The sequence below is a fragment of the Camarhynchus parvulus genome, chromosome 7 (assembly GCF_901933205.1).
Source record: "Camarhynchus parvulus chromosome 7, STF_HiC, whole genome shotgun sequence".
Lineage (NCBI taxonomy): Eukaryota > Metazoa > Chordata > Aves > Passeriformes > Thraupidae > Camarhynchus > Camarhynchus parvulus.
In genome coordinates this window covers 15,654,732-15,681,855 of record NC_044577.1, presented here as the reverse complement: position 1 = coordinate 15,681,855, position 27,124 = coordinate 15,654,732, and the positions used below count along the sequence as shown (strand labels likewise).

The 27,124-nt window shown below is 37.7% G+C and overlaps 1 protein-coding gene across 1 annotated transcript in view; it reads left to right on the top strand.

Moving 5' to 3' along the window:
- Positions 1 to 27,124, top strand: part of AGPS (alkylglycerone phosphate synthase) — a 48,683-nt gene that overhangs the window by 9,570 nt on the left and 11,989 nt on the right. Inside the window, 15 exon segments of the mRNA XM_030952052.1 lie at positions 1,590 to 1,679; positions 5,306 to 5,396; positions 9,832 to 9,952; positions 10,024 to 10,098; positions 11,699 to 11,770; positions 12,572 to 12,651; positions 14,239 to 14,319; positions 15,289 to 15,414; positions 17,425 to 17,533; positions 17,957 to 18,084; positions 20,676 to 20,727; positions 22,947 to 23,023; positions 24,186 to 24,298; positions 25,821 to 25,890; positions 26,857 to 26,918. Of these exon segments, the coding sequence (XP_030807912.1) occupies positions 1,590 to 1,679; positions 5,306 to 5,396; positions 9,832 to 9,952; positions 10,024 to 10,098; positions 11,699 to 11,770; positions 12,572 to 12,651; positions 14,239 to 14,319; positions 15,289 to 15,414; positions 17,425 to 17,533; positions 17,957 to 18,084; positions 20,676 to 20,727; positions 22,947 to 23,023; positions 24,186 to 24,298; positions 25,821 to 25,890; positions 26,857 to 26,918 (1,347 nt within the window).

Here is a 27,124-nt window from a genome sequence, read left to right as displayed (position 1 = left end):
TACAATTCAGTTTCTAGGTTAGTAATTTCATTTGTAATGTAAATAAATGGCAAGCTTTTAAAGCAAAGCTTGATGAACGTGTCATTACTAGTAGTGTATTTCTTAAGTCTTAAATACACTTAGACTGATACAGTTCTGATGACTTTATCATAGTTAAAGAGATTCTCTGATATGGTTGTGCTTAAAATTTTTAAATTTTCTGCTTGTATTTTGGCAGTTGCTAGTTTTGTTTTTACATATTTATAGTTTTATGCTATCACATTCTGGTTGTATTTGTTATTCTTGCACTTCTTGAGGTTTTGTTGTTTATGACTTTCAGTCCAAATGTGTCTCAAAGTTCCTCATCAACGGAATGTTAAGAATGCTGTGGGATTGCAGTAGTAATGGCAAGCAACTAAAATCATTATTCTCTGTCAAGAAAATAAATTTAAATACTAAATGTCTTTTTTATTCTGAAAATATTTAGATGTTACCTATTTGTATGTTGATGTTTATGTATAGAGTGAAAACCAAGCATCTTTCACACCTTACCTTTTCCAGCTGGAAAATATCACTGTGTCACTAGTGATCTAATCCTCTTTTTCTACACAGAAGAAAAACAAACAGACAAATCCCTTCAGTCCCAACAACCCCATGTACTGCTACAGGCTGGAGGCGGAGGGCTGGAAAGTGGCCCAGCAGAAAAGGACCTTCAGGTGCTTGTCAGCAGCCAGCTGGAATGAGCCAGGCTGTGCCCAGGTGGCCAAGAAGGCCAAAGGCATCCTGGCCTGCATCAGCAATGGCGTGGCCAGCAGAGCTAGGGCTGTGATCATCCCCCTGTTCTCAGCACTGGTGAAGTCACACCTTGAATCCTGGGCCCCTCACAACAACAAAGACATGGAGGGGCTGGAGTGTGTCCAGAGAAGGGCAGTGGAGCAGGTGAAGGCTCTGGAGCACAGATCTGATAAGGAGCGGCTGATGGAGCTGGGGTCGTTAAGGCGGGAGGAGAGAAGGCTCAGGGGTGACCTTGTCACTCTTCACAACTCCCTGTTGGGAGGTTGTAGCCAGCTGGGAGTCAGCCTCTTCCTCCAGGTAACAGGAGACGCAGGATGAGAGGAAATGGCCTCAAGCTGCGCCTGGAGAGAGGTCCAGGTTGGACATCAGGGAGAATTTCTTTGCTGAAAGGGCTGTCAGGCATTGAAACAGGCTGCCTAGGGAGGTGGTGGAGTCACCATGGAAGTGTTCAGGAAATGACTGGATGAGGCACTTAGTGCTGTGGTTTAGTTGGCATGGTGGTTGGTGAAAGGTTGGAAATAATGATCTTAAAGGTCTTTCCCAACCTTAATGATTCTATGATTCGATACAGTGTGCAATGACTTAAGCTGGTGGTTCCTTTTATAGAGCATCTGGTCTTTCAAGTCATAGGATGCAATCTGAAGGAGTAATGGTTGTGGTTTCAGAATTTCTTTTGGCTCTAAGCTATACACTTTTGATGTGTACTTGATTTCTTGAATTGCTGTCTGGTAAGACTTTCCCAAAAGCATATAACAGAAAAGCATTTTGGATCTGCAGTATGCTAATATTGTCACTCATATTTTTTTCCCCTTAAGGCAAGAACTTTTGAAGTGGAATGGATGGGGATATAATGACTCCAAATTCATCTTCAATAAGAAGGGTCAAGCAGAATTCACAGGAAAAAGGTAAGTTGAAAATTTATGTAAATGAAGCATCTTATTTAGTGGTTTATTTGAAAAGAGTTTAAAAGCTGCACAGTACAGTTAATTCAAAGAAGGCAAAGAAGTTGCTTCATTTCATAGGATAGGCTATTCCGCATTTAACAGCTTTATGGAAGGCTATACATAGGAGTCTGACATAGTAAAATAGGCTGTGGGACTTATTGAAATGTTTATTAAAATGTTATAAAGACAAATTAATGTGAGTCTTCTCTGTAACTTGATATAATCTGTGGGTTAATGAAATCACACTGAGAATCTGCACCATGTTCTAAAGCGTTAGATAACATGCAACACAACAGTGCAGTTTTGAGAATCTCTTGAGCATCAACTAGTTGCTTTATTAAATTCCCACTTTGTTTTGGGTTTCTTAACCACTGCTCATGGAGCTACTTTATCCTCTGAACTTAAAAATAAAAACTGCTCTTCAGTTGTATGTTATGTAGTGGCACCACTTCCTATTTATTACCCTCTAACCCTTTATGCAGCAAGCCTGTTTTGAGAAATATATTTTTTGCAGAACGACATTAAAATTAAGGCTAGTTGGGGATCTCTCCATTTTGTTCCAGTGGAATTTAAACCTATTGCCATCTTTGTGGTTTGGGGTTTTTTTCCTTCCTGATTGGAAAGTAACCTTACAGTCTCTTCCCTGTTTTAAAAAATACACTTTCCATAAGAGTTAAAAGAATGCAGAAGAGAAATAAAATTCTGTCTTTCCTAAAAATTCCTTCCTAGTCTTTGAGTCTGTAAACTTGCATGAATTAGTTGAGTCAAAGCTGCAAAAACCTAACTGGGATCTTGAGCGTTTCAGTTGTTAATTTTTTGATTTCAGGCCCAAATTAAAATGCAAAGCCTTGTATAAGCTAGTTCACTGTATAATATTAGGGAGATTGTGTACAGAAAATCAGAGCACACTAAACAAGAAAGAAGATAAAGGTCAGGAATTCTGTTTTTTTCAGGAGGAAGCATCAAGGCTTCTTGACTGCTATGTGACTGATATGTACATGTTCTAGAATGGTGGGTTTTTTTCCCCATCCACACTGTTGCTAACTGAGACATAACCTTAGAAATACCTTCTTGGGCCACACCAGTATAATTTCTATGAAACAGTTTGCCACAGTGGCAAAAGGAGAGTGTTTGAAATGAAAACAGGAGAATGAGCATGGGGGGTGTAGATGCCTCATCCTTTCAGTACCGACTAACAGGTCTGTTGTCCATAAGTCTGTCTAATAAGCTCAAGTGTGCTTGTACTGCCTGCCTATGCATTATCCAGTGGCAGCAAGTTCGAGGTTCTGGTTGTGTAAAGTACCTGTGTTTTGCAACAGGCATCCCTTACTGTTTTGCAGGATTAGGTGGATGATAGTTTTTCAGCCTATCTACTGTGCTATTGATTTATAAGACTCAGTTATAGCCTTTCTTGCATTTTCTCTCCATACTTGTGGTGTCTTGGGCCCTTCAGTCTCTGCTTGTAAGGCCCTTTGGTCTGTACAGTTGTTCTCTGCACCCTTTCCAGCTCCACTGGATCTTTCTGCAGACAGGGACAAAAGCTGTGTGCAGCACTCAAGGTTTTGATATAGCAGTGTTCTACAGAGCAGCAGAAAGAGATGAACTCTCTTCTTTCTTACCCCTGCCCAGATAGTGCATACACTGTGGGCTGCTGTTGTATGTGGTCAGTGAAGATGCCATGATACCGACTACCAGTGGGGTTCTGCCAAACATGCAATAATGCTTTTCTTTCAGCTGTTGCAATTACCTTAACTTCCATGGGCTTTTTTTTTGTCTGCTTAGGTTTTTTTTTAAGGTCCTGAGTTCCTGTCAGTGTGATCAATAAACTTAAACTTATGTTATCCTTCAGCCTGTAGAAGAACCTTTTCTTCAGCACTGTAGCAGTCTATTTTCGTAAATAACTTTGGGATGAACACCTGTGGAAATATAAAGGCGTGTGGGATTTCATGTTCATTGTATCCCTTTTATTCACTTTCTGGTTTTACACCCTGATAAAGCTCCAAGGATTAGTGAAGCAGGATTCCCCTTTATGAAAGTTGTGTTGACTTTCCCTACAGACCATGTGTTAAATGATCTTTTTTGTTATAGACTGCCATCTCCACAGGGATAGATGGTACTTGCTAGTCTGAGCAACTGAAGCTGTTTTTGGAGTGTGTCTGTGGCAGGTGGTTTTTGGGGGGCTTGCACCATCATGTGTGTGCCTACAAAGCCTGCTTCCTGATCAGTCATGCATTGCAGTAAACTAACTTATTCTGTGCTGTGACTTCTGTCAGTGTCTTGACTTAAATGTTTTGGGGTTTCTGATAGCTTTAGCTGTCTTTTGAGTAAGTGATTAAGGTTACCCTCGAATCCAGCTGTAATGATAGTTTGGCAATACTGAGAAGTACGTCTGGAGAAGAAAGCACACGAAGCTGACCTGGGTCTCTGCCTTCATTGCAAATTCTTGATGCAAATGCGCTAAACTTTCATTGCTTATTGCACTTTCCTCTTCAAAAAATTCAGTTAATTTTTGTATGAGTTTGATGAAACAATAACAGCTGTCATAGGAGGAATGACTGAATACTCTCTTCCATGCTGAAGAGTCTAGCTTGAGTTAAGGTTGTTGCCTTGTAATTCTAGGATTAGAGCAGGAGGTTTGTCAGTAGAAGAGCTGAAGGAGTAGTTGAGATGAGGAAACAAAAAGAATTGATCATTTTGTGTAACAGGTGACTCAGTTGTAGAGTTGGTTGCACAGCTGTGAAGGGCAGGGTCATAACTGGATTTACAGTGACTGAGTGATCTTAGAGGGAAGACCCAGTTAGGTCTAATGCAATGACCCAGGTGAAGACTATGGTAAGGATTCTCAGCTGCTAAAAGCTCTTAATATCAAAGGAAGATCTTATTTCTTCTCTCTTCTGGGAATACTTTTGAACACATAAACATGCTGAAGGTGTGTATATGTATACAATTAGTAGCAGTAGTTTCTTGCTGTTTTCAGTGTTTTCAGTCCCCAGCCTTCTCTGTTTTCACATGTGGTGCGCATGGTCAAAACCAGCTCCTCTGTCCCTTGTCTGTAAGTCTGCATTTGTCACATGGCTAGGCTCTTGCCAGACAGTTTGTGCTGGAAATAATTTTACAGTGCTTGATGGATTCTGATGCATTTTGATGATGAAGGGGGAGCTTCTAATACTGTTTCTGTTTTCTTGGAAGTGTAAGGTGTACTGAAATGGGTTTGTGTGTCTGAGACTGCTGTTCCATTGCAGTGTGTCCTCTGTCTGTAACCAGCATGTAAACTTGGGTGCTGCTTTCTACACTGCTGCAAGGGAGAAACCTTTCTAAAGAGTGGTGGGATGGGATAACTGAAAAGCCTTATGGCCAAAGCAAATGATACCATGCTGACAAATGATTTGATTCTGTGTGAAGTAAAGAACAGCTAAATACAATGAAATATGCAGTTGCATGGAAAGTGAATGTGCAGAAGCCTTGCAGGCTTGTAGGTAAAGAGTTTAATTTAAAACTTCTGTTTGTGCATACATAGAACTGAAAGAAGTGTATCTGACATACATTCTTTTAATTTAAAATGACCCTATGTAATATTGACTTTTCAGGTACAGATTAGGTGGTATGGTATTACCAACTTTTAAGGAATGGATAGAAAAAACCTTTGGAGCAAGTCTGGAGCACAAAACTACCTCTAGAGTAAGTAAATAGCTGAACCAGTTCCTTTGAACATTAGTCTTGGTGATAATCAAGACAACACTGTTAAAGATGATTCAGCTGTCACACATAATTGATTTAAATATAGTGTATTAATACTTCAGAGTTTTTGGGAAAAAGAAGTTGGTGTAGAACTACTATTTGAAACCTTATATGTCTTAGCATGACTTGTGGTTTCAGGGTAACTGGTAGTACATTTATTGAAATGAAAATTTCCAACACAGGGAGTTTTTGTCCTGCCTGTAGCTTGCATTTCAAGACTGTAGAAAGTGTTAGCCCAGAGGGAATTGTTTATACAACATCAATGTTATTCATGATAACAGAGATAGAAAATACAGGAAGTTAAACTGTGATGTGTTTTTGGTGTATTGAAAGATGTCAAAGTTCTTATTTGACAGTAATTTTTATTACATGTCTGGGTGCTGAAAACTGACTACCAGAATACTCAAGATTGAAATGAATGTTTTCAGAAAAATAACACATTGGGAATGTTCTGGGTTTTGGAAGTCATACATACTTTGCTTTTTAGAAAGAGTAACTTAACTTAGAGTCAGGAGACCTGGCTCCCTAATTAGAATCCCTTTGAAGCTTCAGGTTCTTGTCTAGATAGCTGCTAAAACCGTATTGGAAGCAGGCTATGCTTGTATTGTGGGTGTAGCAACCCAGCTGTGGGTAATGGTTCTACTCATCCCTTGAGTGAGTTCGAGTTTGAAGCACATGATCTCATAGAGCCTCAAAACCTAAGTATTTCTTCAGTCTTCTATTAATCAAGACGTTATTTCATCTGCTGTGGTTTACAGGATCTCCACCTGCCAATACATTTTGAAAAATTCATCTGGATGTGTTTTGTTGACCAGGGTTGGTCTTAACTGACCACTTTAACTTGCTGTGAACACAGGTCTTGTGACCTCTCTTATTCCCTTTTTACATGCAGACAAAGGATAGAGCAAAGCAGAATTGCAGGACAAGTACATATCTTTTAATAATACCCTGATTCCACAGGCCATCTTGCAGACCAGCTCCCCAGGATATCTGCCAGCAATGTTGAGTGCTTTTCTGTTGTGTTGTGCCCCTCTGGTTTTAATGGTCTTGTAATGTCAAACAGGCTGACTACCTTGATATGGGATAGGACTCTTTGGAGTCTCCAGTATATACCTGGAGTTCTCATAGCTAGTCTCAAATACTGCTGCAGGTCCCTCATTTTCATGGCTGCCATGACTCCAAGGTGTATTTCAGGTTGTCACCCTATGCTGGGTTTTCAGCTTCTGCTATCCCCCAAGCATGAAGAAACTCAGATACAGGAGCAGCAGTAGGGAAGCCATCTCTTGGTTCATTTTTGTGGGAACTCAGCACATCCCTCTGGATGTCCAGAGTTGCCAAGGACCCCGTCGGGGGGCTCGGAGACCCTGGCATGCTGCCCAGAACACCTGGTGGCTTGATTTTGATCCTTCCAGCGAATTGCCAGCTTGGCATGGGGATGTGAAAGCCACACAGGTTTGAATGGTGTAATAACAGGGTGTTCACAGCGTGAAAATGTAAATTTTGGGATTTTTGGTATAGGGGTTATGGGGACAAGAGGGAGGAATCTGTGCCATCTCCTCCTGCCTCCGTCATGTAAGATTGGAGGGTTCCCTGTTGCATGTGACTTTTGTGTTTTAATTAATAGCAGTTAATATACCTGCTTCTGTGATCTTCAAGATCTGTTGATGCTCTTTATTTTTTCAGGCCAAACTTAACATAAAGAGCAGTTTAGTCCTAGTTTACATAGGTTTGCTGAGTAGCTTTTCATGGTGCAAATTTTAAGATACTTCAGTCCTATGAAAATAAATAAAGATATATTTTTGTTTGTCACTGTGTGTAAGATTTTTGTAGATAAATATTAACTTTTTAATCTTGAAGATTAAAAGATTAAAAAACTTGTGGAAAAGTTATAAAAATCAAGAGGCTTAAAACCATCTACAAAGAATTGTTACAGCTGTTAAGTATTCATAGTCTCAACAACAAAGATCTTCAGGCACTTAGTGTTCAACTTGATACGAAATAATTCTGTCTATGGAAATCCATGAAGAAACAAAAGTTTGAAGTCTAAAATTTAAACACAGCTGGCAAGGGTTTTTCTTTAAACAAAGGATTTGAAGATCGTTATTTGGTACCCATTTGTTTCTTGTGTTTCCTGTGTTGCTATCAGAGTTCTTTGGGCTAGCAAGCAGCACTGTGTGAAAGTGCATTAAGAGCAGAATAGTAAGAGCAGCAGTTCAGTACCAGATTTACATCATGTTTACTGTGACTGGCTCCTAAAATCCAGGTGTCTTCAGTAGTGGAGTGCCTCTCACTTAACAGCACCTAATTTCAGCTTCTGTGTTTGTAGATGACAAGATTAATATATTGAGGGAAAAGGCTTTTTTTAGCTGTCTGACGCCTTATTTCAATAATTACAGCATTATCCTTAAAGCAAGTCAGGATGGCACATATGCTCTTCCAGAAGTCAAATCACTGTTAAAACTGCATTTTCTTTGTCGTATGTTCCACATGAAAATTCTAACCCAAACTTTTGGCTATCCACTTGAACCTGTGACTGATGCCAGCTATTGCTAATGAACATCTCATGCAGCTATTTCTTTCTGAATTATTCCTGTCAGTACTCTTAATTTCTCCATAACCTTATATAGTTTTTGTAAGGTGGACAGTCCATCACAATGATACAACTTTCCTGATAAGTTTAAATCTTACCTTCATCAGCTCTCACAACTTTTAGACTCAACCCGTTCAGAATAGAGGGCTGCTGTTTTTGCCATATATTGGCAAAAAGTATTAGCTGCTCTGAAGGTTATGTAGAGCAAAGATAGGCAAAATTCTGCTCTAGGAAAGAAAACTTTATTGTGAGTATACTTTTTGTAGAAGGCAAACTTCAGAAGATGAAAGCACAGTGAGTTCCATTTTGCTATTCTGTGTTTGTCACGAAGCACAGGTAGGGCTTGTCAAAGAGATGTCTTAAATTTCTTTGACTAGGTGGGACATTACTGCACAATACTTTTTGATGGTAGGGTTGCAAATGAGTTCTTTCTGGCATCTTTCCTGAGAGCTTTATAGCAAAAGTGCAAGCACATTCTTCTCTTTGGGTTGATGTCAGTTCATTTTCCAGCAAGACTTGCATGGAAGAAATGTGAAAGCAGTGCACGCTTTTAACTAATTTTTGTTCAATCCCTGATTTTTAAAAGTGTATTTAAAATAAAAGATATGGTGGTAAAAAAACCTCTCAGTTCTGCTCTCAGACTTGAGGCATTTAGTTAACAGGAAATAAGACTCTTGACCAACATTTTCTTTTGCGATAAGTCTTGAAGTCAAGAAGTTACATTTTAGTTATCAGACAAGCTTTTTATCTAATTAAAGAACTCTTTAATTAGAGGCCATTTGTGATAGAAGACATATTACTTTAGGGAGATTACTCATATTTGCTCCATTTTTAAGGAGAGAAAAAAAGGCGTGGTTTTTTTGAATCTTCAAAGCATGTAAGAGTCTTACACTTAATGTCTGCAAAATATTTTTTTTAATCTGGATCATGTAAAGAATTCTTGTTCTCTGAGTGGGTTTAAAAAGTTAACATGTGAACTACATTCTTCCATGCCCAGTAATTGGAAGTGAAGTTCAGAAAAGAGAGTTAAGTGGTTGTGTCTAACTTTGAGAAGTTGTAAGAGTACTAGACAAGACATGTGTTGGAAAAACCTGGAAGGAATGGGCTGTTAGAAAATCTGAAGCAGAGGTTTTCCCTCTGGTTTACAGAATCTTGATTTAAGGTCTGTTGGTAAGTCAGAATGTCCTGTGTAGATTCTTGGAAAGAAGAACACCTTTTCCAGGTGTTCATCGGGACTTTAGATGGAGACACCTCTATGCATGTGACTCAAACATGGGTTTTATGGGATCTTTCTTATAGGTGAGGTCTGCTTAATGCATGCCAGTTATGTTATATCAGTCAATCTTAGTTTTGCCTAGCACGACTTCTGATTAGGCTTTGGTTCAATTTGGATTTAAATCTCAGGACATGGAGGGGAGGTATGTTCGTGAAAACAGAACTGTAAGTAGAAGAATTTGCATTGTGTAGTGGCTTTAGTATGTATTCTGGTACCTTGGGAAGTCTTAAGAAGAGAATTTGTTCAGTATGCATTCAAAAACTCATGTATTTCTCCACATTTATCAGGAGAAAGAAAGGTAAGAATGTGGTACTGAAATAAAACTTGTGTGCAGAGTAGGACAAGCTGGATTGGTGGTTTGAAGATGTGAAGGAGAACTGATGTCTTTCTGATATGGAATAGATGTGTTTGGGTATCAGTCAGTGTTAGCCTGTTTTTCTTACTTCTGTTGTACAGAAATACTGTAAGAGTGAACTTACCTTCAGTGAATTTATTTTCTTGTATTGTAGGCATCCTTAAATGTTAATGATGTACCTCCATCCATTGTAAATGAAGAATTTCTTCAGGATCTTAGAGCCACTAAAATCTCATATTCCCAGGATGCAGAAGATAGGGTATTCAGAGCTCATGGTAAGAGAACTTCATTTGTATAACTGCTGCTTTCAACACTTTCTTGTTTGACCTTATTGTTTGTGTTCCAGGCCACTGCCTACACGAGATATTTGTACTCAGGGAAGGAATGTTTAAGCGAATTCCTGATATAGTTGTATGGCCTGGTAAGTTTTTATTGTCATCTTCTCCCTTCTGAGCTGGGCCATTGTTTACTAAACCTTTGTGCTTTCTGGTGAGGGGAAAACTGCCTCTTGATTCCCTGACTTCACTCATCTTTACAGAAACTGAAGGAATTTTCTCATGAATGGTAATCATGATTGTTTAGGATCTGGACTGCAGGTTGTGTCTGTGAAATCCTATCATTTTGTAGAGAAGTCAATTTATTATTAAATATAGCTGAAGTTTGTTGGCTGATGAATTCACCACTTAAATAAGCACTGTGTAATGTGAACGTCTATGTTCAGCAAGAGCAGTTGTCAAAAATGGCAGTCTCAATTTTGGGTTCTAAAGGTGTACATGATGCTAGAAGGGTAGTGAAATGTTTGCACTGAAGAACTTTTGGTTTTGTCATGCTGTACTTTAATAAAAAAAAAGTGTAACACCTGTAACTCCTATCAGAACACTTCACAAAAGATCAATGACTGGAAGAAAGAGCAGTGCAATCTGAGTATAGGCTAGGCCTGCTTCTTTCTGTCTAGTAAAAGGACACAAATGCTTTTTTTTTTTCTTGAGTCATGTGCCCTCTCGTCACTAGGAGCTACTCCATGTGTGCCATTTTTCAATAGTGAACCAAAAGGTCATGTGATCTAAGTAAATGTCAGTTTCTGTTCAGTTGTATGATTCCAACTCTTTTGTTAATTTTATAACTTCGATAGCTGCACTGCATTAAAAATCCCAAAATTTCTTGTAAGAACTTAGTCCTACTGAGTTTTTCCTCCTTTATTTAGAGGAAAAAATCACATATGGGAAGCATGAAAAGAGGCACTATAAGATGAAATTCATTACTTGAGGCCAGCTGCTTGAGAGCATTGGTGACTGTGAACAGTACTTGCCACAACTTCTATTTTGTGTAGCTCCAAAAGCTGAAACAAAAATGATTAACTACCTTCATTTAACACATCTCTGTATGACAAGAGCAAAGCAGCCAGAGTTTGGAAACTATTTATTTAGTCCTGCTCATCCTTTGCTGTTTGTACAAACTCATGTATGCAATGTATTTGATCCCTTTTTTGATCCTTTTACTTGGCTGTGCACAAGCATTTCCACCTCCCTCTTTGACCAGGTACAGAATGCATCCTGGAAAACTAGATTTCATCAGCAACTCCTCTTCTGTAACTGAATGTCATTCAGGAAGAAAGAAATGTGCTGTTCATCTCTCAGAAGAGATTTATTTCTCACTTAAAATAAATCGGACAGGCTGTTTTCAATAAAAGCTTTACATGTGATTTGTTCTCCAAAATACCTAGATGAATTGTTAACTGTTTGGTGGCCCATCTTGCCCTGAGAATTCGCAGGAGTTCTCAATCCATGAGTAGAGCAAGAGACTAAGACTGTAGTTAGTTCTTCAAATGTAGAATTGTTTGAGTCTAAACTTTACTCTATAACTGATAATTCTGAGCCCAGCTCTTATTTAGTGCCTAACTTTGAAATGTCTTCCCTGCTAGTGTTGGAAAAGGGGCTGCTGCTTAGTGAGACTGCAGTATTTAGTAATAAGCACAAATAACAAGCATAAAGTCTGTTTTTTAACTGTTTGTTCTTTTTTAGTTTGCCATGAAGATGTAGTTAAAATTGTGGAATTAGCCTGCAAACACAATCTCTGCATAATACCATTTGGTGGTAAGTGAAATTATGAAATCTCCTAACTGTTTAAGGTTATCCATGAAAATGTCTTCAGCTTTAGTTTAAATATGTGTTCTTCATTACTTGTGCTCTGTTCCCACAACGTGTATAAATCGGGGTTTTGTTGCACTGTTGAAATTCAAAGTTTCAGAGAGGATTGTGGTCAAACACTACCTCAAAATTATTCTAATTTCCTTTTAGATGTTGTTCAGTAGAAACTCCTGTTTCAAGGGGTTTTCAGGAAGTGTTCCAGATACAGAGTACAGCTAAAGGCCTGTACAGTCTGTGTCCTCCACAGCCTAAAGAATTCATAAAGGACTTCCAGCTTTCACTGGGGATGTCTTCTCCTCTAAGCCTGCTGAAGTAGAGTTGTGAGCTACCTTGTTTTAACATGGAGCTTAGGAAACACAGGGTTTTGGCTTTCATGAACTCATTCTGTGATAAGGTTTTTGTCAAGAAACTATAGCTCTCTGTTTCTTGAATGGCTTTGTAATTTCTTATCCTTGTTTGTTTTAAAGCTGTGTGCAGGGCTTAACAGAAGCAGCTGAGATGGTCACAGAATGTCATGTTTGTTATGGAGTGCTTCTAAAGCATTGCTCAGCTCCACAACTGCCTTGATTTTGTGAAACCTGGAGAAGGGGCAGCCTTAAGAGGGCTAATCACTAGCCTCAAACAGTTAACTTCAGTGATCTTTCTTTATTCAGTTCTATATCAGAAAGGAAGGGAGAGAAGCATTCTATTGGAAGAAAAGCTACCTGAGAATTTTATGATCACAAAATATCATTCCCATATTTGCAGGAGGGACAAGTGTCTCTAGTGCCCTCGAATGTCCTGAAGAAGAAAAAAGAACAATTGTGTCCCTGGATACATCACAAATGGTATGATCTCTTAAAGTTTTATTTTAATTTTTTAAATCATTCTACAGTTACTTGGGTGATCACTACAGAATGACATTTCTTTCTTTTCCAGAATAAAGTAGGGATGGAAGTATTAATTATCACCATGATTATTAAACTGGTACTCCTTCAGTTTGTTTTTCTGATATTAGTCCTGTACTACTTCACATGACCTGTATATATTCAATAAGAAAAAATAAAATCACTGTTAAGCCTTATAGCAGCTTCAAGTGATCAAATTCAGAGAAAGCTCCTCTTCTTCTATACTGGAATTTGTATCTGAGGATAAATGAAAGACCAGGAGGAAGTTGTTATTGCAAATTTCACTAGTTCTTGCATTAGACTTCAAATTACTTAAAGCAAAGATTGATAAGGTGACCTAATATATATAAATCAACTTGAAGGATAAACTTTCAAGAAATAACTGGGGTTTTTGTCTAGATAGCATCTTGAGAATGTGAAGTTCATAGCTTTATGGCAGTCTAGAAATGAAGTTCTGTAAAATTTATTGCTAGTTTTCATCTTTTCATTATGAAGGAGCTTTGTACTTTTAAAATGGTAGATTTATGGCTACTTGGTAATGAGATGCTTCAGAAACAGCTCTGTATCTTTGATGTAAGACTCTACTGCCTTCAGGTACTTGCTGAGCTTATTAACTCCTTTAGCCTTGAAGGTAAGACCTGGGGTTTGGCTCAGTTTTCTGCACTCAGTAGTTCTTCAGTTAAACAAAGTGATTTTTTTCTGCAGAGAAGGTACTTGTATGTTGAAGGAAGCTCTTCAGGTGTCTATGTAGAATGAAATCCAACAAGTGACTAGTGACTCAGGCCTTCATTTGAACTCCTTGATTTATAGCCCATAGCTTTGACTTCTGTCAGGTTTAGGTGTGGCAAGGAAATGTGGTTAATTCTTACTATCTTGCTTTTTTGTCAGCTAGATGTATAAATGAGCATTGAGTCAGAAAATAAACCAGTTTTATGTGTCTTGAATGACTGCCAGCCAGTTCTTGTAATCATTAATGGAGAGAAAATTAAGGTGAAAGGAAGCATTGTCAAAGTTAAAACATATGTGTCTCAGAGCAGTTAAGATGATTGCTGAAGCTTTACTATTTTAATAAACACTTAATGATTATCTTTATCTTATATATAGGGTCTATATTGCATAAAAACTGATTTATATAGGCATCTGAGATTACTTAAGCAGTTTATGTTGAAACTGAAGCAGCTGAAGTAGTTCACTTTGAATAATTAGTTAGCCCATAATTTATGAGAGGGAGATTCCTGCAAGAGTTTTGATTTAATTCTTTCTGGCTTTTTTTGCTTTTTATTCTGTAAACATCCTTGGTATAAATTGATAGATATATATGTTAGTCTCTTGTAGTGGTGACTGTAAATTGAAACCTGTTGTGTAGCAGTTTGAGGTAGTGAAGAGCCTCAGCTTCCACTGGTGTAGTAACTGGAGTGGTATTAATAGTAAATTGTATGACTAAGCATGTTGATCCTATAGCATTAGGGAAGGAAGTAAACAGAGATCTTAAACACTCATTCTTAGTTTTAATTGGCTTTTCAACAGAATCGGATTCTCTGGATAGATGAAAAAAACTTAACCGCTTGTGTAGAAGCTGGCATTGTTGGACAAGATCTGGAAAAACAGGTATTTTCATCTGTTAAGTTTCTAGTATTTTTTTTTATATTTTTCTTGGGTATTGTTCATATCTTGTCCAAATCATTGAATTCTAGCTTAATTCTTGTGTGTTTTTATGCAGCTAGTAAGAATTACATGCAATGGTTATGAACCCACCCTTCATAACACATGACCAGTAAACATACAAAGCCACAAGTTCCTGTGGTATAGAGAAAACCATGAGCTAAATGAATTGCTGTAAACAGGATATAGAAGTGACTTTCAGCCTTTAAGTTAGAACCACTATGTACAACAGAACATAGTTAATGATCCATGTTACATGGTATACTTAAATACAGCTGTTCAACATGATTGTTATCAGTTGGTCAGTGCAAACTGATAATCTCAAATGCACTAATGCAGTTATCACTCAATGTGAGACTGCCTGGCCTTTAATTCTTGCTGTTTGACGGCTTTGGTGTTGTAATTCTGAGGGCATCCTGTCAATCTCAGGTGCTGTGCAGATGGCCAGACCAAGTTAAGACAGAAAAATGAGAGACAAGTGACTACTTAATGTACAGGAATGCATGATCTGCATCACAAGTAGTTGACAGTGTTGCATACAGGAAGCCCAACCAGATGGCTGTATATGAAAACACATCTCTCCTTGAGAGAATTAAGTACAGGCAATTTGCTCAAATTTTCTGCAGACCTGCTGCATATCACATTAGGATAGAAGGAACAAGAGATTAAGTGCCTTATTTATTGGCAGCGTTTGTGCAAAGTTGGCAGTTACTTAAGTTATAACTTCTTTTTGCAAATGTATATGAATTTGCACCAACAATAGAGTTCTCAGTTTTAAAATACAGGGGAGGAGTATCACAGGGTGATATGTAGCACAGGTGTGCACAGTAGAAGGAGAATCAAACCAGTATAAAATATTGGAGTACTAAGTTAAGGCAGGACCTGTAGGATGTATTTTTTCTTTTCTTCCTTTAGCTTGCTGAAAGTGGCTTCTGTACAGGCCATGAACCAGACTCCATGGAATTCAGTTCACTAGGAGGCTGGGTAGCAACACGAGCATCAGGCATGAAAAAAAACATCTATGGAAACATTGAAGATCTGGTAAGTAGTTTTAATACTTGTTATAATTTTTCTGTTCACATATTTAACTTTTATAATGACTCACAGTGGGAGGGTAAATTGTGTTTCTTTGTCTAATACAGTTTTGGAATCAAATCATGACTGGCATGCTTTTTTCCTTGTTTTTGCTATTAGTACTAGTAAACCTTATCACTGACATAAAAGTTATTCTCATTTGAGCAGTCACTGACTGTCTGAAGGAATTGTTACTCTGTCTTGACTCTTGCTGTCTTCTACTCTTTTGGACTCTCTATTCATCCAGTGTAATAATCCTGTCAAACTTCCAGAAGTTTGTTCTCTCCTACCTGTAGTCTGTACCTGAAGATGTCTAGCTGAGCTGGCTGACAGCAAGCAAGCTCCCCACCTTCCTACATGCCCGTGGCTAGCAGTATTTTTTAAATCACTAGGCTGATCTAGCTGAGCACGTGGGTGCACAGTGGTGAGATCTAGTGCCACCCCATGGTCTGTAGAAACACAGAGGAAAGAAGTAGTGGACTGGGAATGGCAGTGTTCTACTCTTGAATTTGTTTTAGTCATCAAAATGGTTCAACTTTATATAAACTCAGATAATTTTTTGACTTTTAAGCATAATTTTTGATTTTAAAGTCTACGTTTTCTGTTACATCAAATACGTTGAATATACTGAAGATAAATCATCACTGCTCAGACTTTGCCTGCCTTTTTGCTTCAAACTTCCACCTTTCTCTCGTAATTTGTTTAACCCTTCCATGTGTGAATTTTTTCCTTCTTTCCTGCAGCACACTCTAGGTAATGTATCCATGTTACCTCAGGCTTTGTCATCAGCTCATAGCTTAGACATTTGTTCTGTGCACAGATATGACACTTCACCATCAGTGACTGAGGCTGGCAGGAACTACTCAGTTTTTATTCAGTAGACCTGGCTGAAGTAAAACTTGTAGCACTTACCAAGTGTCATCATTCCCCTGCTGCCTGAATGGTACAGTTTTGCTTGTTCTGGGAGTTGTGATGCAGAAGGCTTCTCTATTATGGAAGGACAACTTCAGGCTAAAACAGCTTCTGAAATTTTCATTAGGAGGAAATAGGATTGCAAATTGATTCAGAACAGTTCATGAGTTTCAAAATAGCACAGTGAGAATGTTTCAAGGAAGTGTTTACCTTTTGAGGAGCTTTATATCCTGAAACAGTGTGTTATATAAGCTGCCTAAAATCCACTTATTGCAGAATCAACGATTCATAAATTGCATAGAATGAAAATTACTTAACTGCCTGTGCTTCAAAGTTGTAAAGCCATTAGCTGAAATTCAGTAATTTTGCTTCATTTTAAGGCATCACTAAAGCAAAGCTGAAACTCTGCCCTTCCTTGGTATAAAATAGAGGATTGAATTGAATAGAGGATTAAGAAAACCCACATATAGGCTCTATTGCATGGGCCTGAATGAATCTAGAAACAATAACATTGAAAAATATTTTTTAAAAAATAACCTCCTAGCCCTGCATGTGTGTCAGTCTTATGGCAGCTTTTATATTGATAATCTATTTCACAAAGTATTTCAGTCTTTCCTCCTAATTGAAATATTTCTGTAGCAATCAATGACTGAATTATAGTAGCTTCATCAAACAGAAGTTCTAGAGCAAAACTTAAGCAAAGTTTAAGCCCTCACCTTTTCCCTCTCTAGTATGATGTATATTCTGATTAAAATCCTGGTGTATATAAAGTTCTATCTGTGAAGTTGTACACGAGGAGCAAAACAGTTTTAACTGGTATTGCCTGTATGTAGCCACCAATTGATATGATTTGTCATAGAATGGAAGCTATCTGGTGTGTGGAGAAACCATGCTGTGTCAAAATAGTGGTTGGTAACGGTTCTCAGGTTCTTGGGGTTGCCTACAGAATGTCTAAAACCTATAAAGCCAAACTGTATCAAACATAATATGTTTTGCGGAAAATAAATATAATAAAAATCTGTGCTTAATGCTAGTACTGATAGTCATTGTTCTTTGTTTAAACAGGTGATTCATATAAAGATGGTAACTCCTAGAGGAATAGTAGAAAAAAACTGTCAAGTACCTCGCATGTCAACAGGACCTGATATCCATCACTTCATTATGGGATCTGAAGGTATAAACAGAGTAATTTCACATGCTGCATCTTAATTCAGCTTCAGTAATGCTTGATTATTTGAGCATCTTTAATGCTGTGGCTTCCAGCGTGTCAATGGGTGGCATTGTGCAGGCATGAATTTCTTGTGTCAGAATAAAACATTGAGACCTTAATTAGGACTGTGAAGGTGCAGCTTTTAACACTGCTTTAAATGGACCTGTGGAGTCAGCCTACAAATCTAGTAACAAAGAGCACAATTTAGAGAATATTTTGTGAGCATCCACCATGTAAAAAGTAAGGAATAAATCACCTGCTACTGCAAACTGAATTTTGGAATTTCTGATTTATGTTAACTTACAACATTCTGGTACATGTTAAGTTGGGTATCTTGCAAGCAGTTCATCTTGGAACACTTTGCTCAGTTTTTCTCCTCTCTTGAAGGAACCCTTGGAGTGGTTACTGAAGTTACGATAAAGATTCGCCCGGTCCCTGAGTATCAGAAGTACGGCTCTGTGGTCTTCCCCAACTTTGAGCGAGGGGTGGCCTGCTTGAGGGAAGTGGCAAAGCAGGTAAAGAAAAGCTGGGTGTTGACTTCACTCAAGGACTCATGGATTCTAGCAGTAGGGGTGTATTGATGCTTCAGTATTTCTGGCACTTGATAACCAGGAATTTGAGGTAGGAATCCTGTAAGCGTGTATGGTCCATGAGGATTTTGGAAATCACTCAGTTGAGGACTGAGCATGTTATGACTTTGCTTGGTATTCTGAGCCAAAATGTGGACGAGCCTTTCAGTGGCTTGTTTCAATGGGAGTTATTTTCATATTGTAGCCTGAAAAATTCAGCTTTGTATCTCCTTCAGCTGAGAACTTTACTCTCAGATTAACTAGGACTATGTAAAAGGGACCAGTGTTTAAATGAATTGAGTTGCAGCATACATATAAAAGGCAGTTGAATTCCTGGCTTTGAAGTGGTAAAGGAACAAAAGGAATGCAATTGAAGGATATGGCCTGTGTTTAGAAATCACTGCCTGGAGCATAGTGACGTGGGCAGGTGAGATGGATATTTCCAAGTGGAATTTTCTTACACTGTAGTATTTAAACAGAGAATAGTGCAGGCAGATGGTTTCAGGTAGTGAAGTACTTGGATACCGAAGTTCTGTAGTACTTTTCCTCGAGGCTATGCATCCAAACCAATCTTAGTCTGGCCTGTTTCTCCACTGACTAACTTTCCTCTGCTCTGTGCAAAACATACCAAATTATATATATGAATGGCAGAATGCACCCTGAATTGGGGAAATAATTTCAGAAATGTTTTAATTAATGCTAAACTAAACACAGCTTTACATTTTTTCCAGTGATTGGTCTAAATTAATGGCTTAATGTTCCAAGCCAGATGTTCAAACTGGTATGTGAATGACATGTATATGCTAGTCAGCAGCACTTGCCAGTTTTTCTGTCGTGCTTCTACTGCTAGTGCTTGTCCTTCCTTTTAAAGGTACCTAAGCAGACTTTTTGGGAATGCTTAATCATATGGCTGATCAACATTTAAAACTAGTTAAGAAACTCATGTGTTTTCCCTGTCTGTGGGCTTAGTTGGAGGGAAAAAAAGAGGCACTATTTGCCGCTTGATGTTGCTCCATTTCTAAGCTTCTGTTGCTGCTGCTGCTGTTTCTCTGCTTACTTGAGCCTGAACTACTTATTCTCTTCTGTTGCCCCTCACATCAATCTGAGTAGTAATTAAAATGATTGCTGTCTGAAAAGCTCTTTTATGTATCTGTCCACTTTAATGTAAGGATAATCAGCCTGTAGGCTGTGAGTGGGTTGGTCTCATTTAAAACCACTCCCACAGCCTTCTGTCTACCTGCCTGGCGAGCTCCCTTAGCTCTTCATGTTCTTTCTTCCTCTTACGTGACCAGATACATATTAATGATATTGTGAGGAGTGAACATGTCAAATGAAGTGAAAGAGCAGTACTTCCATATCCATGTGATTAGATGATGACTAGCCTAAAATTCAGACTCTTGTCATATTCCTCTGGCCACATGTTTCAGTACGACTGGACATAGCCATCAGTGAGTATAGGATGTAGGCATATACATGACCAGAAACTTACTTAAGTGAAGGCAGCTGTTCTTACAGATTTTCAGATTCCTGTACAGTACAGAATCTAGATTAGACCCAAGTACAGATTTTGATTGCAGTCTGACAGCAGAGCATGAGTGTGCTGGGTCTAGCCAGGATGAAGTCAACTTTTTCATAGTAGCATGTGTGGTGTTAGTTTTTGTACTTGTAACCAAAAGAGTGTTAACACACCAGTGTTTTAGTTATTGCTAAACAATATGTACACAGCGTCAGGCTTTTTCTGTTTCTCCCTCTCTTTCCACCACCAAGTGTGTTGGAGCAGATAGGAGGCTGGGAGGGTACACAGCTGGGACAACTGACCCAAACTGACTAAAGGCAGATACCATATAGCATCATGATCATAAACAAAATAGAGGGGGGTGTTTCATAGGGGTTGCCATTGCTTGAAGACTGCCTGCATATTGGTCAGCTGATGGTAATTGATTGCATTTTGCATTGTGCTTTTGTGGGGTTTTTCCCCTATTTTGCTTACCAAGCTGTCTTCATCTCAACCCATGGGTTTTTCAGCTTTTGCCCTTCTGATTTTTCTTCCCCATCCCACTGGGGAGGGGACTGAGTGAGCAGCTGTGTAGTGCTCAGCTGCATGCCAAGATGACCTTCAACAAATAAACTTTTTCAATGGATTTTTATTATGTGTGTGTGTCTGATTACACAGAAACATAAGCTTGATGTGCTAAACAAGTGTACTATTTTTAGTGCATATGCCAATTTAGAAAAACAAAATATGAAGATCAATGTTTTTGGACTATTACTGTGTTGGCTTGAGATTAAACTGAAAATTCTCAATGCATAATGTCTAGACCATCTACTATACCTAGTAGATGTTGCTATTCCAGTGAAAACAAGCTCACAGTCACCCTGTTTCAATGATGGTGATGGCCAGAGGTCTCTGGTATGAAAAAGTGCTTTCTTATATGCTATTTTGAAATGAAAATTTATTTGTAATGAATTTTAAAACCAACTACGTATGTAATCTTTTTATTCTTTCTTCCTCTTACTCCCCTGGCTTTGCCTCCAAGAGATGTGCTCCTGCATCAATTCGCCTTGTCGACAATGCACAGTTTCAGTTTGGTAAGCGTGTGGATCATCATAGAGTATCATCTGTTTCCAAGGGCTTTTTAGTAGTTCAAGTCTGTTTTGGGTAGTAATTCTTTTGCTCAAATCTAGACAGAGGGCAGTGAACCCAGAGTTCCAACTCCAGATAGTGCCATAATGTGAGTTTGGGAAACAGAAGCCTGTCTTTGTCTCAGAGGAAACACTATGCACTACTTGAGTCAATAAAAAGCCAGGCTCTGCCTATAAACGAGATGGGTTTTCTGCTATGTTTCCTTTCTTGACATTTAGTCTATTGGTGAGATTGAAAGTCTGGAATCACTTCCTCCATTTTGCTGTAAAGGAGTAGAGGTTCTAGTTTTAAAATACAGTACTTGAAATATTTTCTTCCTAAGAGTATTAATGAGAAGTTGGATATGAAAAAAAAAATCAGAATGCCAGCACCTTATTTTCAGGGTAAGTGGGTTGATTCCTTTAAATTTCATGAAAGCATCTCACAGATTCCTTAGAATTTGTAGGTTTTTAAAAAATGTTCTGATATCATAATGTTTGATTGGGACAGAGGTGATGACATATTTGTCCAAAGTGATCTGTCTATTTTCAAAAAAAGATCAAGTGTTGTAAGTGCTGTAACTGTGTGCAAGTACATCTAAGTTGTTAGGCTTTAGGTATTGAAAGTCAGTGAAGCTACCAGAAGATTCCCGAAGACAAAAGATTTCATAAAATTTCAACTAGTTCAAACACCTAAGTAGGACAATGTCAAATATGCAGAACAATAATTTCTCAGCAATTTTAAGGGAAAGCTGTCATTTTAAACTCTAGCAAATTTGGTAGAAGATACGTTCTAGCTCAAGACACTTCCATGGAGACTCTAAAGTTCCATGACCCAGAAGCTAATAGCTTGCAGAACTTGCTGAGACCATGCTATTTTGATTGTTCCCTGAAGATGAAAATGGAAAGTGTGACTGACCTTGAAAACCTCTACTATGATACTTCAACAAGTCAGAATTCTTGAAACTTCTTTTGCACAGAAGCCTCAGTGATGAATCTCAGCTTCAAATGGCATTCATGTAGTGATGTTGAAAAAGCTGAACTTCATTTTTCAAATCAAGGAAGTTGTGATTTGGAAGAGCTGAGAGGCCCAGCAAGCCTTGCTGCTTGCTTTGCTCAGTTTGTGTTACACTATTCTGCTCAGACATGTCCAACAGAAGCAGGTGCATTTCTTTTTCTTTTTTATTTGGGAAGCACAGTTTGACCAATTGCAAGCTGTAAACATAGTTTCAGGTGTGTCAATATTGATTTTTCTTGTAATCATTAAGTAATTTTTTAGATTGTGGTTTAATAAATTGATGTATTTTCATGATTTTTCTGTGCTTACTCAAGTGTGCTTGTAGATGTCCTCCTTGGGGTTTGTATCTGCAGAGACACTCCCTCTTTGCTTAAGAGGAAAAAAGAGCACATAGTTATTGAAGTTCATGTGTTATTGAGGAGGAAATGCTTTGTGAAGTATTTTAGAAGGAAGTCTCATGTAAATGGTGCATAACTTTTTATGAATTGGGCTCACAGCATGTAGGCCAGATGCCAGGCTGCTAAAGTGAAGCAGTAATGAGAGTTCAGAAGTTGTTTGTGACTGAAAACAATGGAACAAACAGTAAAAGACTTTCATCTCAATTAAACCGAGTCCTGAGGCAGAAATGTTAATTTAACAGGCTCCAAGACACCATTTATATATCCTGGTAATTTTAGTTCCCCGTTTGTCATTAAGGAAGCAATAACTAGCTTTATGTAGAAAACTTCACACAAGTGATAGAACTGTTAAGGAAAAAAATGCTTGACTCCTAACTTTCACCATTTTTGGCTATTTGTTTCAGTGGTTTTGGGGTAGCTTAAAAAAAAGTCACTGATTTTTGCTTAGTTTTGTGGTGTAAAAACTAATGAAATGCTCTCTTAAAAATTTTCCACATGCCATGGGTTTGTGAGATCTGAACTAGGGCAGCCTTAATTAAAGTGTCAAATATTTGTGCACAGGTGTACATATGTCTTCAAAAAATTAATGAAACCTTGTCCTAAATCATGTTCTAAATGAGTAGAGAGAATTCTCTTTAATTTTGATAATCAGTGTGCTCCGAGCAGTTCTAGTAATTTTGACTACCAAGCTATTTTTTATTTGCCCCTTGAAGTAAGAATCTTAAGAGCGCTGTTTGCCTTAATATGACTTTTTCTGCTTTTTGCCAAAGGTCATGCTCTTAAACCACAAGTTGCTTCCATTTTTACATCATTTTTGGATGGACTGAAAAAGTTCTACATCACAAAGGTAATTTTGGGGTTTTTAATATTGGTTTGAATTTTGCATGCTATTCACAAAATTCAAGATTTTTTGGTAAACTGCTTCTAATGCAGCTTAGTTTGAATGTATCTGATAATACAGTGTAAGAACTTGAGGTTCTAAAGGTGGTTGAATTCAAATGAGATTGTGTTTGAGGAATTATTCCAAGAGAGCTGTTGTCACTGGTCATATCTGTATAAGAGATTAATGTGCCATCTCTAACAGTAACTTGCTGACAGGGGGAAGACTGGAACCAGTTTACCCAGCTGCCAGACCAGTGATAATCAGTGAATACTGATGGAGCAAGGCCCACACTCTACTATATTTTCATCTTCCTAGATTTTTTTCAAGGCATGATCTACCTTGTTATTAGAGTGAGCTAGAATTTTGCAAGATCCTCAAGATATTTGGCAGTTTTCCCATATAAATTGGTTTTTTGTCTTTCTGGAGCTCATTCCTTTTTAACCTACAATGATTTGTTGCTAAAATGATGACACCTAGGCTTTTGTATTAAATATTTTATCTTATTATTGATTTTTTTCACTCCAAATTACCTTACTAGAGAGTTACTGCAAATATGGATATTCAAATGTAGAAAATTTCATTATCTTCCAAGAGTGAGCATACTCCTGGAAGACAGTGACCAGTGTTAATTCTGCTGTTTTTCTTGGATTATTGAAGTGGGAAATAACATGTGTCTTGGGACTTCTTTTGTTAGGGAATACATATTCTGTTTAGAGATAGCACAGAAGTTTTTTCTTCACTCCACATTCATGATGGTCATAGTTTTCTTCCTGCTTTTATAGCTGATAGGAATAGTTGATTGAATAAAAATGTCTCTATTGCTTAAAGCATTTAAGACCTTTTTTTTTCTACAGCATAGGTAAGCAGCTATTATGCCTATCCTGCTTTTTAGCAGGAGGAAAGAGGTCACAGATAATTTCTGTTATTTCCATTGACCTGTCCTGTCAAGAAAAAACTTAAATGTTATGGGAGTAAATTTTCAAAAGACTTTTTTCCCAGTCATTCCTCTTAATTACAGCAACACTTACTGACCAGGGCACATGCCATGTATTGGAAAAGTAAAAACCTGTTCCTTGTATTCTGCCACATAGACTGTGACTAATGGCAAGTTTGTCTCTCTCTGCAGTTTAAAGGATTTGATCCCAACATACTGTGTGTAGCTACCTTGCTCTTTGAGGGTGACAGAGAGAAGGTTCTTCAGCATGAGAAGCAAGTCTATGATATTGCCACCAAGTTTGGGTATGCTTTTCAAAGAGCATTTTCAATGTGAAACTGGGAATGAACTGTCCAGGAAAAAATTGGACTGCCATATTTTTGTAGTGGTTACTGTATGGATATGTTCTCAATTTACTAGTTTAAAGTGGCAGCAGCCAATTAGCTACTGAATGCTCCCTTTGATACATATGGCTTGTACTAATTAATAGGTAACTTTATTGAAAAACTTCAGCTGTCTCTGTATTGAAGAAAAATATTTCCTAAATATAGAATGAATGTTATTAAAATGGAAACCAGACCTTTTAATTGCTTACAGGCATGGAAGCAGCTTGTTTTGCAATCCTAGACTCTATATTTTCACTGCAGAAAGGGAGACAAAATCATTAGGGTGATATAAAATTTTTGCAGAATTCATGTGAGTATACGAATGCAGGAAACTTGTTTAGTTGAGAGAGTGCAGTGATTTTCTGTGCCACAGAGGGCCAGAAAACACCCATTGAAGTGGCAGGCTGAGTAATGATCAAGCAGTTTCTTTCCTTCTGCCTTGATTAAGTGTGGTTGATTAAAACTATCATTAAAACTGTGATTTGTCAAGAATGTACTGTTATTGCTAATACTAGTCTCAGCTATTCAAATATACATATAAGTACTGTTTTATCCATTTCAAGGCTATAATTTCTGAATTTTGTGCTTCTAGTGTGCTTTCATTCTGTTACTTGAACTGTGAATCCTTTTGTATTTTGGTATTTCAAGATGGTAGTGTATTGGTAAGGGGGAAACTTGTCTGTGTTGGAGCCATTAAAAAATGGTGCTGTCTGTGCTGCTTTATTAAGGCTATTAGTGAAATCTTCAATAGGTTAACCTGTTTTAAAATGCTAAACCATTTAATGGCTTTATAGTATAAAATACTTCATTTCTATGCTTCTTCAGGGTTTCGATTTCACACCCATACCCACCTCTCTCTCAGGTTTATGGGAGCTTGTAGGAAAACTGATTCCAGATGCATAGCACTTTCTTGTTCTTGGAAATCAAGTTAAAAACAAATGCTTTCAATAATCCTTGCTAGACTAGTGAAAGTAAGGCTTCCTTTATCTTTAGTGCTATGACCTTTGTGTCTTTTTTTAATTCATTCAGATCTCTTATGCTTTGGGGATCTTAAGTCTTGAGGTCTCGTGACTTGTGCACATAAAAGTACACAAATTCAACCTGCTTAGAAATGTAACTACCCATGTTCCTGTAAATTAGTATCCAGGATATACTTGTGTTTCTTCACTCTTTGTGAGTTTTGAAGACTGTTTTCTAAGATTACATCAAATATTTTGTTAAGTTCATCTCCAGGTTATGGAATGAAAAGAGAAATGATTAAAGGTCTGGTCTGAAGTAACTTCTGATTTCTAGTGATGAGACCTTGCTATTAACAACTATTTTAACACAGCTTGGGCAGCTAAATTTGCACATATGTTTAATAATCAAAGTTATTTTATAAATATTTTTGAAACTGGTGACTAATTTGGTGGAAAATTAATTAAATTCTTGTAAATTGCAGTGGCTTGGCAGCAGGAGAAGATAATGGACAGAGAGGATACATGCTGACATTTGTCATCGCTTACCTTCGGGTAGGTCAGCTGTTGTCTGTCTGCTGCAACTTCTGCTAATTAATGTAACAAAACATAGAGGTGTTTCTTTGAAGATGCTTTCTCTGAAATGTGACTGCAGGCTGCCTTGGATGATATCTCAGAGGTTGTATCAATCCAGGATCAACCCAGAGGTTGTATCTCTTACATTTCTGAGCAGTGATTATTTATGGAATTCCATCTGCAAAACACCATATAGACATTAATTTATATTCTTGTTAAGAATAATAATAATATTAATTTATTTTCTTGTTAAGAAAATAGCTTCTTATAAAGGGTAGGGAGATTAGATTGAAGAATCCATAGGGTGAATGAAATCAGAGGCATGTGCTCACTTGTCTTTTTACTCTTCTTTGGCAATCTGCTTATGACTAGTTTAAATCAGAATTCCAACATAAAGGACTTTTAGTCTAAACTGCTGCAGCTGTTCTTACGCATTTTAGTCTTACTGTTTGAGACTTTTTTATTTTTCAGAACAATATGCACATCCTGAGTGTTTGATTTGTTGGGGACAAATCACTGAATCTCCCTTTATTTCAGCAGGCTGTGTGTAAGATGGGAAGATGTTTGTCTTTTTTCTATCTAGACAGCGACTACCTTGCACAAAAAAATTTTACTAGATATTATACTGATGAGCACAGAAACTCTTGGCTTGGTACTATAGTGATAAAAATATTTGATTAGTGTAGATGTACTGACAGTCTGACAAGTTATCTCACTGTAGCCATGACATCAAAATATTTGTCATCTTGTCTTTTAAAAGCTTCCCTATTTCCCTATTAATAATAAACTTAACGTCAGTGGGACATATGGGTGTTTTTGCTACATTAGAATTTCTGTTCTTCTCCTGCAAACTAAAAAGTTGTTCACCTGATAACTGTAGCATACACTGGAATACCAGATGCTGATGCTGAATGTTACTGATAATTTCATTACTCTTTTTATTAGGACCTAGGCCTGGATTATTACGTAATAGGAGAATCATTTGAGACATCTGTTCCTTGGGATAGGTAAACTCTGATTACTTTTCAAAATTTCTTAAAACTTGATTTCATTCAAATTGTTCCTAACTTGTGTTTGCTCATGAGGATGCTTCTTTTAGGCCTTGCATGTACTGGATGCAGCCTGACATACCTCAAGTGTTGCAGCTCTGTGTTCTTGCTAAAGTTGCTGATAAATTACATACCAGAATTTTGTACATGCAGTGTATCAACCA